We start from the raw sequence: 14217 nt of genomic DNA, 5'->3' as shown, positions 1-14217 counted from the left end.
ACATAGCCTAATAGTAACAATAATAACCTGCTTGAGGTGCTCAAGGAGGACCTCACCATGTTCCTAGTCTACAATTGTAATCTCCATCTTTTTGGCTCTTTACCTTTGGGATGAGTGAGCATGTAATGTAATCACCATCTCACCCTGAGTGATATCTCATCACTTAGAATTTTCGATGTAATTCTTCCCATCTTGACATTTAATTCATAATGAGAAAAAGAAAATTCAAAAAATAGTAACAATACAATCATGAAGTTTAAGACACGTAAAGTCTTATAAAGCTATGCTTTGGCATGAAGAACAGTGACACTAAACTTGATCACAGCATTGAGAGAAGTAGTATTAAAGAATGAAGTCTCCAATATGGCGTAGCCCTTGGCAAACCTAAAGGCACCTGTACCAGACACCACTGAGACCTCTCTTTTCTTCTGCAGGTACCGGTCTGCGCCCTGTATCTCTAGGGTGCTGCCCTTATATTTTCCCCGAGTAAAGATGATAGAGAATGTCATATGGAGGTCAGAGCCATCCAAAGCAGAGTTGGTATAGATCCCTTGAGCCCTGCCCACTTGCTTGGACCAGTGATCCGGACCCTCGGTCACTAGATCATCGATCACCATGATCGTACCGAACCTGGTGGCGATCGAATTTGAGCCGTTGATGCCAGCTGCGGAGATGGCCGTCACTGTTCTTCCTGTTGTCAAGTCATGCACGTAGAACACCATGTTGGTCTCTGTCATTTTCCTATGGAGTGCATTGACATGCACCAGCACCATTGATGCCATGAGCACCACTATGAGCTTGTTATGGCAATCCATGTTCTGAGCTAGAATGGCTTCCAAGACTTTTGGCTTTGCACACATATATAATGGATGTGTATGCCAATGTCAACCAATCTACTGCTACTGTTTATCTAGTGGGAGATATTGATACAGAGAGAGATGGCAATTGTTGAATGAAAGCACATTATATGTGATGTCAATGAATAGCGACCGTCCTACTGTTTCTTTTGCATTAAGAAAGTTGTTGCGTGAAGAATTGGAGGCGTGTTCCAGTGTAAAAGTGTCCCCTCCTTTTTTATAGGGGCACAGTATTGCGTTGGGCCTACAGCTACATACTGCAAGCCCCCACATGAAATTTGGTTATGTGATTGCATGTGTCAAATAGCCATGGCCCTTAGCCGTGCTCTGGATCCCTGCTCCAGGGGTGAGCTCACTTTTAACAATAGGGCAGCCATTGTGTGGTGTTGGCAGCTGAGTAAACAATGATAAACACATCTAAAGGTTCAGATCAAACATAAAACACATAAAAATATAACACTATAAGAATTCTGCGGATTAGCGACGGACGCTATCCGACGCTAATCCGTCACTGAACTGTTTAGCGACGGCTTAGCGAGGGATAGCGTCCGTCGCAATTTTCTGGTCGCTAATTAGCGACAGAATTGATCTGTCGTTACTTTCATCGCGAATTCACGACGGATTAGCGAATTTTATGATCCGTCGCTAAATAAGCACTGATTTGGTTTTGCGACAGATACATATCCATCGCTAATCCGTCACTAAAATTTAATGTATCCGCCACCAATTTAACGACGAATTAGCGATGGAATACATTCCATCGCAAAACATCGGCTGATTCAGTTTTTGAGACAGATAAATATTCATCCCTAATCTGTCGCTAAATTGGCGACGGATAATATCCATCGCTAATTCGTCATAAATTTTAAAAAAAAACTTTGTTTGAAATATAATAAATATCGAGAAAAAATTTCTCGTTATATAATTTATATAACTTGTGTATAAAAAAATGAAGTACAGATAAAAAATACATATACAAAGCAGGTGAAACAAATTTAACACAAGTTATAAGTGAAACAAATTTAACAACCCAGTATAATCCTCGTCAAGTTCTAATTAGTTATAAGTGAACATATACAAAGAGTTTCGTTTGAAATAAATTCAACACATGAATCTAGTCATCGCCAAGATTCGGAGCATCAACCTCTTCATTGTCTCGATCTGCTCCTTCATCCATGCCTTCATCAGCTCCTCTACGTTGATCATCTCCAGTGGTTACTCTCTTGTAATCGATAATTTTAAACATATTTTTCATTAAAACACCTTGGAAAATCGACAACCAAATAATAGAACTGACTTTCCACTTTCGTGGCGAGTACGGGTTGATCCATAGGGAACGTGATATATTCAAAATAAATCTAAAATTTGCACTTTATTGTATTAACAATGTCAACTTATTTAATTACAATTGATGATACAATAAAAGCAAATTGAACAAGTACGAAAACAAAAATTATGAAGTGACTCAAGCCCTAGGTTGTAGGGGCATTTTCATCATTTCAATGATGAAACATGCTATCAACTTGACAAATTGCACTAACCTTCAGCTTCTCATCACCTACAAAACACAAAATCAAAGTTAATAAAGATAATAATGACAATTAAGAAAACTAAATTTATGCTAATACAAAAATTAACTATTCAACTAATACTACACTTATAATTAACGGAATACAAAATGACAAAACTAATTCTACTAAACTGATTACACTAAGTTGCAAACAAGACTAATATAATTATGCTACGAATCTGCTGAAATTATATAAAAACTTACAACACTTAAATCTAAAAAGAAAATGACAATTCTACCCTTGTGCAACCCTAAACCTTGTTTTCTGACAGACTTTCGTAAACTGAACGGTTGAATGCCCAAAAGGGATCCAAACAAAATGATTCTTGTTTTATTGGATTCTTGACTCGTCGAGGAATCCACCAGAACTATCAAAATGTGAAAATCACTTCTGGAACTCTTGATATCGGCATCACAAGTTCAGACCCAATCCTGCCAATAGTCTATCGCAACTGTCTACACTACTAACAAACTGAAAACAGCAAAATAAAAGATTGATTCCCCTCTTAAAAATTGACAATACCGACTTGAAGAGGCTCTAGACGGTTTTGGCGTGTGAGGGCTAAAACTAATGCGACGAAGCCAAAAAACGAAAACTAAAAGTATTCTAACTTAACTATACTATAAATCAGAATATAAGCTAACTACAAAACATCAAAACATGATGTAAAAACAGTAGAATGACAACAAATACACCTACTTGGGGAAACGCCTAAACCGACTAAAAGAGCTTTAGTCGATTTTTGGCATAGAGGCTACCACGCATATCAAATGTAAACGAAATCAAAAGAATAGCGAATATAGAATGAAATTACTCTAACAACTCAAAAATTATACTAGAATATGCAAAATATACAGAATGATGCCTCAAAACAAAAATGATAAGAACCGGCTAGAAGAACTCTAACTGATTCTAGCACACAAGCTAAAATGACTAAAAAAACTTTAAACAATGACACTAACTCACTAATTAGACTCTAGACTCGATCTTAGCACAATGGTCAAAGCGTATATTTACGCTAAGGCCGAAGAAAAATAGGAACTACACATGCAACGAAGGAAAACAAAACATGCATATATCGGTTTTAACTAGAAGAGATGAGAAAAGAGGACAAACCTCACGCGGGTCGTCCAACGAATGGAGAGGTAGTGGGGAGCAGTTTAAGCCAAGAAAGTTGCGCCAACCAGCCTGATGATGGTGCTGCTAATGTCACGCCATTGTTGTTGTGTGCTGCTAAGTTTGCATCAAAGATGTACGCCGATCAGTGGAGTGAAATCGAGCCTAACTCGGGTGGAGAAGAAACCGGCAAGACGAGACCGGCCTTCCTAGTGGTGTAGACGGCCCACCAGCTGGAATAAGCACCCTCTACATCCTGCTAAACCTGCAAAACACAGCAAATGGACATTAAGAAGCTAACAAGAAGAAGTGGAAGTGGAAGAGGAAGAAGAATAAGAACTACCAGAGAGGATGGCGGCAAAGAAGAAAATGGAATACAAAACAAGGAAAAACTAAAGAACAAGGGAGATGGAATGGAGAGGCTGCTGAAGAAGACGATGGAGAAGAGAGAGGGAAGATCTAGGCTGCACAAAATCCAAGGAAAAAAATGTTTTCGTAGGGTTTTGTGCAACTATTTATAGTAAAATCCATGTTTTTGAAATTCCAAAAAGAGGATTAAAATGATAAATTTTGCTAGACGCCTTTTTTAGAGGGGGTTTTTTGCAAATATTTTTTTCAAAATGGGTTTGGATCAGATGTGGGTTGGATTTTGATGTATTTGCACTTATCCAAGATCCAAAATGGCTATTTGGATCAGATCTTGATCCGATCAACCTCGAAGTCCAAACTCATGCAGTAAAAATGCAATAACTTACTCAATTTAACTTTGATTCGAGTGAAATTTGAATCATAGCTCATTCGTGATCAAATGCATCTAAGTGTGGGTTCTAAGCCTATAAATGATGCCTCAATGTATAAATAATGTGTTAGATTGATGCGCAATTCATGCATCATCAAATACCCCCATGCTAGAATAATTGTCAGTCCCTAGCAATTTACATTACCCAAGCTATGAGAATACGAACTAGCGACAAAAAAAATGCAAATTATTAATAACCTAACTCACTTTCATCACTTTCATAGGAATCACGATTGCATTTAGCTCGTGCAATAAGCCCTTTTTAAATCCCTGGGTTACTTCAGTGGATGAGTAAGGTCTCGCGAGAGTTTGCAACGATGCTACCCAGAAACATCAATGCCATGCAGAAATTCAAATTCTTTCTAAAAAATATTAGGCAATTTAAAAAATGAATTTTAGCAAATACTTCATGTAATTTTCATTCTCATAACACATTTAGAGATTTTATGCCTCCACGGTAAAAACTTTCCTTTCACTTTTCTAAAAATTGCATTTACCTATGATTAAAATGATAAATTTTGCTAGACGCCTTTTTCAAAGGGGGGTTTTTGCAAATGTTTTTTTCAAAATGGGTTTGGATCAGATTTTGGTTGGATTTTGATGTATTTTCACTGATCCAAGACCCAAAATGGCTATTTGGATTGGATCTTGATCTGATCGACCTCGAAGTCTCAACTCGTGCACTAAAAATGCAATAACTTACTCGATTTAACTCCAATTTGAGTGAAATTCAAATCATAGATCATGCATGCTCAAATGCATCTAAGTCTGGGTTTTAAGCCTATAAATGATGCCTCAATGCATGAATAATGTGTTAGATTGATGCGCAATTCATGCATCATCATCCAGCATCCTACAAGAGAACTGAAATGTTAGTATTGATAAACAAAATATAATAAAATAAATTATATGCAATGAACTTAATCTAAGGCAATCAAAGTAACATGGCTGAATGACACATAGACTAGCAATAAAGTGAAGGACATTAACAGAATTCAGAGGTTGTCAAAAAACTTTCATAGTGATTCAATCATGCATATATGTGTTATAAGGAAGTCAAAAAATTTCATAGTGATGAAATCATGCTTATATGTGTTCTAAGGTTGTCAAAAAACTTTCATAGTGATTCAATCATGCATATATGTGTTATAAGGCAGTCAAAAATTTCATAGTGATGAAATCATGCTTATATGTATTCTAAGGTTGCCAAAAAACTTTCATAGTGATTCATTCATGCTTATATGTATTCTAAGGTTGTCAAAAAACTTTCATAGTGATTCAATCATGCATATATGTATTCAATCATGCATATACGTATTGAAATCTAACGACATGAAACTAATGAAATAAAACTTTATACCTGACGGGCACCGGAGCTCATGTTGAAGGCAGACGAAGTTCTCCTGTCCCAAAAAAAGTTGCACAACTCATTATGGACAAGGTTGAGAATGGATTCATGTAAAAAGTCATGCATTGTGTCCTGAAGAAGCTGGTGGAGACCATCCCAAGATATAGCAGGGTCAATCAGATGCTGCGAGTTGATGCTGGCGAAAGAACTCTGAGAGCCTTGGCTGAAGGAGGCAACGACTGGTGTGATGTTTATATTACTCTCAAACTCAAACACACGACCTTTTTTGGGTTCATCGGTTGTAGTCACCCATGCTACAGGATCAAAAGGTGAATGCTGAGTAGAGTCATCGTCATATCGCTCTACCATCTGTTGCTCGTATGACTCCTACAAAGTAATGATTACAGTATGAATTAATAATTAAGAATTACAATGTTTATGATAATGTAATTCATGGTAACTTGTATATTATAATGTTTATCAATACAATAAATATATATCGTTGTCGCTCTCGCCTTCTCTGATACAAACTCTCCCATGCTCTTATGTTTATGTGTTTTGACAAACACATTCTTGTAAGGCACATGGCCTCCTTTTCAACTTTCTGTAAGGTTAAATGATAAAAAAAATCATTTAGAAAGTATGCAAAAATACTTATAAATTTGATAATATATATATATAATGATGAGTTACCATTTTCTTCTGGTGGCTCTCAAAAGTCCTAGAACCACCTGTGTGTAGATGTGCATCGGGCATCTTCGCTCGGTTTTGTGCAGCATTTGCTGAGCGGTTTTGAAATTCATGACTCGCCCACTTGTCGCACATTGCATCCCAATAATCTGACCTAGTAGTAGGAGGGTCATGACTCTTCCACTGTAATGGATCATCTATCCCACTAGTTGCTTTTATTGTTGTAGTCTTCATATTGTGAAGCATGTCGGCAAATCGACTGACAACCATCTTTTGTCATACTATCCTCGCATCATTCTCCTCCTTCATAGTCGCGAAGTGATTCAAAGCCTACAAATAATTTCAGAAAGTTAGTACACATGACTATAATAAAAAATTAAATATGAAACACATTAGCTATGATAAACGATTGTATACCATGAATGAAGATCATAATATGTCCAACACCTCCTTCGGGTACTCTTTCCATTGAGCAACTGGATCTGGAAGATGTTAAACTAGTGACTTTATAATTTCTTGAATCACTTCTTGTGGCTCGAACCTCGCGCTGCATATGAATTGGTACACATTAACAATCAACTATCAATATACAATATTTATAAGATAAGTATTGGACAAGTGACAAAAAAAATACTTATGGTCGACTATCGATATACACTATTTGAATCAGTCATCGTGTGTCAGACTGAGAAGACCCTGCATCCGGCGTTGACTCGTGATGTCTATGAGTAGCTAGTGTAGGTGGGTCATGTGCAGGCGAAATATCATTTATAAAAAAGTGAGTTAGAAATTCACACAATGCATATTTAAACTAATCAAGTATGTAATTATTTAAAGGATATACCTATTGAAGCATTATGTGAAGACGAAGGCTGAGACTAGCTATTACTTTGTCCTCGACCATTGGGTGTTCGACCACTGTGACCTCCATGAAACATATTTTAACAAATAAAAATGTTGTTTGGATCAGTTACATAACTCTTGATCTTAGCATGGACATGACATATGCATGAAATATAAAGATTTAAATATCCTACATGAATCAATTTTATAACTATGCATGAACTGTGCATGTACATGCTAAGTATGCATGGAATGTAACATGATATGCAAGATATAATGTTAAAATAGATTGTGCATATGAGAAAGTGATGTGGTATGTATTATAAGATATATATTTTCACTAGCTCGAGTATGCTTCCTCATCACTTGTTTGACTTTCATATTCTTCTTCTTCCTCCTCCTCCTCTTTGTCATCTTTGTCTTCTTCTTCATTGGGTGGCCATCCACTCGGTATATCATTTAGATCACATTCTTCCATACGTGTACCATCGAACAATGGAGATGTGACATGCAGACCATGTGTGACATCGTGACTATAAGAGAAGTCATACACATCATCTGATTGATAGTAATCACCCTCTTCAACAATCTTGTCTTCTTGTAACTGATCATACTTGGGGTATAGTTTAGACTTCACCTTGCAAATCGCCCACTATTCATTTCTATCTCACTTTCTTATATTCAAATATGAAGTATAGTAAACTTATTGAGTATACGATGCTAATATGAATGGTTCATATGTTCCTAACCTTGATTTATGATTCACCTCCACAATGCTTGAGGTTTTGTTGACTCTTGTTGTTGTAGGATCAAACCAATGACACTTGAATAAAGTTACTGTGTTATTTATGCCTAAGTAAGTCAACTTCATTATTTCTTCAATAACACTGTAGTAGTCAAGTTCATTTTCACCGTAATTGCTACCCTTGACACACATGCTACTATTCATCATTGACTTGTTTACACCATAGTCTTTTGTATGGAATCGATAACCATTTACGATGTACCCATTATAACATTGCACAACTTTTATCGGACCATTTTTGTAAATCACATATTCCTTAGTCATTAACATCACCATGGCGGGCCTACAAGCATAAACAATGACTGTAAACATGACCAATTAAGTAACATATTATTGTTTACATGGAAAGAATGCATGTCATCATCCTTACCAACTCTTTCAACCATGCCCCAAACTTATTTTCACGTTCTTTCTGTACTTCTGAATCAGCGAGATGTGAAAGTTCTCTTCGCAACTCCAGATCAAATTGTCTGCACTTAACAAATAATTATATTACTGAACCATGTACGTAGAGAACTTAGTGTAACATATTATGTATACTTACTCGGTGTAGGTGTTGATCTCTGAGCAATTTAAAAAGATATAGATTTGTGTTGTGCCTTGCTCTCGATCTTTCATGAGTCTTGATCGACTACTGCCAAAGGCATTCACGAGTGGTTTAAATATCGATAGTTTGTCAGCCACAATAACTTATTCTCTATCATCATTACGAGGTGGGCAAGTGTAACGTGTTGGAATGTAAGGCTCAAAGTACATAGATGAGAAATTTGAAATCTCTTCTAAAGTATACGCCTCACAAATTGAACCTTCCACTCTTGCTTTATTCTGAACCTTTTTTTTTTAGGTCAAACATGCATCTGTCAACAATATACATCTCGTAATACAATAAATTTTCAATAGCATTAGAGAGAAAAATATAAATAAAAATATATCTTTCAAATGGGTATATTTACTGATATTGCACAGGACCACCAACCCTAAGTTCATATGGAAAGTGTATGATCACATGTTTCATAACTTCAAAAATTACTAGCAAAAATATCTTCTCTAGCTGACAAATAATAGTGACGACAGAATCCTCAAAACTCTTTACCTCAGTTACTACAACTTTCGATGCACACAATGTTCTAAAAAATTGACTCAACTCGGATAATACTCCCCATATAGGTTTGTCTAACATATCATGAAATGCTAGAAAAATCAACCATTGCATGATGACATGACAATCATGGCTCTTCAACCCATATAATTGTCCCTCATCTATCTCCATAGCACAAGCAATGTTAGAGACATATCCATCTGAAAATCTCAATTGTCTCAACCATTGACATACCTATTTTACTTGATCTAGTCCAAGCACGTACCTTGCTTTTGGTTTCAGTACTTTGTCGTTGTACTCTTGGAGTTCCAAATCTGGTCTTTTACATATTACTTTTAAATCCATACATGCCTTCAGATTATCCTTCATTTTTCCTTTGACATTCATTACCATATTGAACACATTATCAAACACATTTTTTTCCACATGCATCATATCCAAATTATGTTGTATCAATAAGGTCGGCCAATATGGTAGTTTCCAAGATATAGATTTTTTTGTCCAATTATGATCCTTCCCAAATCCAAGGAAGATCGTCACACTACGGGCATCTGTCAGTCTATATGGAAAGTATCATAATCATCTTAAAATCTCTGTGCTAGACAGCCGTGTAGGTGGACATTCTATTTCAGTTGTGCCTGCTCAGAATGCATTTCTTTGTCGTCGGAATGGATGGTTGCTGGGTAAAAATTGATGGTGACAATCAAACCAACACGACTTTCTTCTATGCGTCAATCTAAAAGATTTTGTATCATCCATGCAGTACGGACATGCCAACCTCCCATGTGTGCTTCAACCAGATAACATATTATATGCAGGGAAGTCACTAATTATCTATAAAACAGCAACCTTCATATTGAAGTTTTGTTTTTTTTTGGGCATCATATGTGAGAACACCATCATCCCACAGTATTTTCAGTTCATCAATCAATGGCCTTAAATATACATCAAGATTTTTGCCCGAAGACGTCGAACCAGGAATCAATAGAGACAAGAAAAGATTTTGACACTTCATACACAAGCTTAGAGGAAGGTTGTATGGGGTGACAAATACCCGCCAACACGAGTATGGGGTTGATCTACCCCCAAATAGATTAAATTCATTGCGAAGGTCTGATGAGTATGATCAAAGTGCTTCCAAGCTTCCGCGTCAACAGGATGCGTGATTTTGTTTTCATCATGTCAAGCTTTATTTGCATGTCATCTCATGTGTTTAGTTGTCCTCGAAGACATATACAGTCGTTGCAATCTAAAGGTGAGAGGAAAGTAACGAAGTGACTTGAATGATACTTCTTTTGACCTCGTGCTAACATTACCCCTTGTCTTTGGCTTGAACCGAGGATGCCTACATGATGGACATGATTTGCTATTTTCTTGATCTTTGAAATACAATATGCAGTGATTTGGACAAGCATCTATCTTTTGATACTTCATACCTAGAGCATTGACCATGACCTTCGCACGGTAAAAATTTTATGGCAATTTCTCATCTTTGGGCAACATATTTTTCATAATAGAGCACAGCCGGTCAAAACATGATTGGCTCAAATTATACTCTGACTTCAAATTTAGTAGTTGAAGAACTGCATACGAGATAGTGTGACTCTCGCAACCATTCCATAGTGGCTCATCAGCATCTCTAAGTAAGTCATAAAATCTACTAGTTGCATCATTTGTTGCTTCTTCCACAACCCCAGTTGGTACAGCATTAGGACCCATAGCAGAACCCAGTTTTGGTCCTGCAGCATCAAATATCAAATCCACATATGGATTATTGTGCACCACATCCACCCGTGCATCAAAATTGTTCTAAAATTCTTCACTATGAAGCAATCAATTCTGATAACCACTAACAAAACCCTTCTTGTATAGGTGATGTCTAACGTCATGAGGTTCTACAAATCGATTGTTCTTACATATCATGTAGGGGCACCTGATTCGACCGGTGGGATCCACTGTACTAACACTTGCCATTGTCAATTCAATAAAACTATCAACACCATCCATATATTCAAGTGACACCTCATTATCAACTATCCTACGATACATTCATTCACGGTTTGCAGCCATTTTATCCTATAATGTTACAGATATTATCTTCAACAGTTAAAAGAGAATTATAATAATGCTATGATGAAGAAAATATCTAATTTATCATGCATTGATGGTGGATGTAATGATTTGATATATATATAATGACTGATTTCTTCATATTGGTTTGCTATAATTTGCATATTTTAGGTCATAAAGTCTTCATTTTGCTTGTTGCTTGTGTTAAGTTGGTTAACACTTTATTGTGGTTTACAAATCTGTTATAAATTCTTGTTTGGTGATTATTGGTGAGCAATTTTTTTGTTTCAGTTAATGCATAAATTTTCTTCTCCTCTCTACCACAAACATGCTTAACATAAAATGCAATTCCATGAACTATTATACATGTATTGATAATTCAATATTTTCATATGTAACACCATCACATCATATTTAACACATCACAAGATATTTAGAAAGGTGAAATAACATTTACAAACACGAAAAATTCAATCTAAGTATGTTTTCATGATACAATTTTACATGAAATGAATAATCAAATCGAAAATAACGCCATGCAAGCATGGATAGTTATGTCAAACATTGCAATACATTCAATCATTTATATCACAATAATGTCAAACATATACCTGCAGCAAATACACTCCAATATCTTGCTAACTACTACCATAACTAGCATAGAATCCAAAGTACAAAAATAAGAGCACTCATATTCTCATACATTCAAATCATGCTCAACATGATCTCCAAACTCTAACAAAACAGTTCTAGATATCCACAACTAAGTGAGTATGTGAGCATGAAAGTGTTGTATCCAAGAAAGCAAATAACATGTGATGTGCTTGCATCACTTACTCACCATAGGTATTTACCCGATTTGCATGCTTTTGCATTTGCATTTTTCTTGTTTCTTTTCGCATGGCATTTTAAGTTACATGTGATGCTTATCATTAAGCATCACTCATTTTTCTCTGCTATGCACATTTATATAGGCAATACAATGCAACTTCTAACATTTAGATTCATATCATACAACAAAGATTTTAAATGGCGAGGTTCAAAGAGGAAGAAAGGGGCAGAGACAGGGGGTGCACTCGTGTCTGCCAAGGAAAAAAGAGGGGCAAGGGCAAAGCCCCTACCAAAGGAACCCCAACGGCGGTAGGGGCATCACCTCTACCGGCCAAAACAAAAGAGGGAGAATGAGAGGGGCAGGGGCATCACCCCTACCAGCAAAACCAAAGGCGGCAGGGGCCTTGCCCCTACCTGCCGAGAAAAACACAACGAGCAGGGGCAAAGACCCTTGCCGGGAAGATAGAGGTAGAAAGCCCCTGCCTATCCGAAATGGAGAGTCGACAGGCCCAACCTACCAGCAAAAAAGGAAGTGTCGACAGGCCCAGCCTTTCAGCAAAGAAGAAGGTGGGGAGGGGTTTGTGCCCCTCCCGTGATGCCAGTGAGAGAGAGTCATTTGAGCGGGGCCGGTGAAGGGTCTGCCGGCGTCGTCACCAGAGAGCGGGACCGTGAAAGGTAAGAAGAGGGAAAGGACGAGTGAGGGAAGAAAGAGAGAGTGGGAACAAAGGGTGTCGACCGGGGTCAAATGCCCAATGAGGTTGTCGGAGAGGGAGGCGGTTGGGTGCCCAGCGAACCAAAACTAAAGAGTGGGAGATGGCATTGGGGACAGAAGGTCGGAAGGTGCACTAGCTAATGTCGTTGGCAGCGGTAGGTGGTCGGACGTAGGGTGGGGTTGCCGGCGAGCTGCAGGGGACAAAGGATGGAGAGGAGAGATGATAAGAAAGAAGATGAATTGAAGAAGACAACAAAGAGGGGGGAAGAGATCACCTGAGAGCGCCGAACGCGGAGTGGGGATCACCGGCGTTGGGTGGCCAAAATACGGCGAGCGGGAGAGAGGGCTCACCCAAGGGAAAGGGGTGACAGAGGGAGAACAATCGAAGGAGGAGAACGGGAGGTGGCCGATGAGGTCTCTGGAGGGAGTTGTCGGATGGTGGGTCACCGGAGAGCGGGGGCGGAGAGGGCGAGCAGCGCAGGGGCGGTCGACAAAAGAGGGAAGAGAGAGAGAGAGAGAGCAGGGAGAGGAGTTAATTTCGTGCCCTAGATGGGCCGTTTTACATCGAACATTAGCGACGAAAAAAATCTGTCCCAAAATTCATCGCTAAATAGCGACGGATTAGTGACAAAAAAAATTGTCGCTCATCCATCACTATTTAGCGACGGAGTTTGAGACTAAATGTTTCCCTCCCCAAGTAGCGATGGATTTTGAGACAAAAAAATTTTTTCGCTAATTCCGCAACTGATTCCAATTTTATGGATCACTAGTTTTCTCTAGTTAATCCATCACAAATTTGTGATGGATTATTTTCATCATAAATTTGCGTCGATAATTAACGTTTTTCTTGTAGTGTAATTTTTGGAAGGTTCTAACCATGGCCTATCTAAAAAAGAGTTGGATGATTGTTAATGACCTTATCGGCAAAATGCAAAATACTTATAAGGCCTTTAGGGGTAGTCGTGAATGCTGCTAACAACCCATTTTGCCAGAAATTGTTTGGTGTGCTTGTCTAACAATAAACCATGGGCAAAACTCTCTCTCTCTCTCTCTCTCTCTCTCTCTCTCTCTCTCTCTCTCTCTCTCTATATATATATATATATATATATATATATATATATATATATATATATATATATGAAAAACTACCCACTAAAAAATGTGCCAAACCTACCCACCACACATTTTATTGGATTTTTTATGTTTTTTTCAAAATTTTGACCGTATAGATGTGATCTACATGCTTGTTTTTATAGGAATCAGTTCTTGAGGCATTTAATTCCGATGCATGGATCGGTCTTTATGAGTTTCAAAAATCAATGGCGTATAATTTTTATAAATTTTTGAGGCTCCAAATACTATTTTTCTATCCAATATAATTTTTATAAATTTTTAAGGCTCCAAATACTATTTTTCTATCCAACATTCATGATCCAAGTGTTGATTTCTAGTAAATCAATTATGCTGAACACATTT

General features: G+C 37.5%; 1 protein-coding gene across 1 annotated transcript; it reads right to left on the bottom strand.

The window, feature by feature from the left end:
- Nucleotides 1-281: 281 nt before the first annotated feature.
- On the bottom strand, nt 282-815 carry LOC149832020 (dirigent protein 21-like). The gene has a single exon (XM_090013138.1). It carries the CDS (start codon nt 813-815, stop codon nt 282-284), a length of 534 nt encoding a protein of 177 aa, XP_089869264.1.
- Nucleotides 816-14217: the final 13402 nt, after the last annotated feature.

Source organism: Nuphar pumila, chromosome 7 (assembly GCF_984573655.1).
Source record: "Nuphar pumila chromosome 7, dmNupPumi1.hap1.1, whole genome shotgun sequence".
Taxonomy (NCBI): domain Eukaryota; kingdom Viridiplantae; phylum Streptophyta; class Magnoliopsida; order Nymphaeales; family Nymphaeaceae; genus Nuphar; species Nuphar pumila.
Note: the sequence above shows the minus strand (reverse complement) of the source record. Positions and strands in the feature narration are given on the sequence as shown.

Coding starts and splice junctions, on each gene's coding strand:
- LOC149832020 (XM_090013138.1), bottom strand. CDS start 815: ATGGATTGCCATAACAAGCTCATAGTGGTGCTCATGGCATCAATGGTG.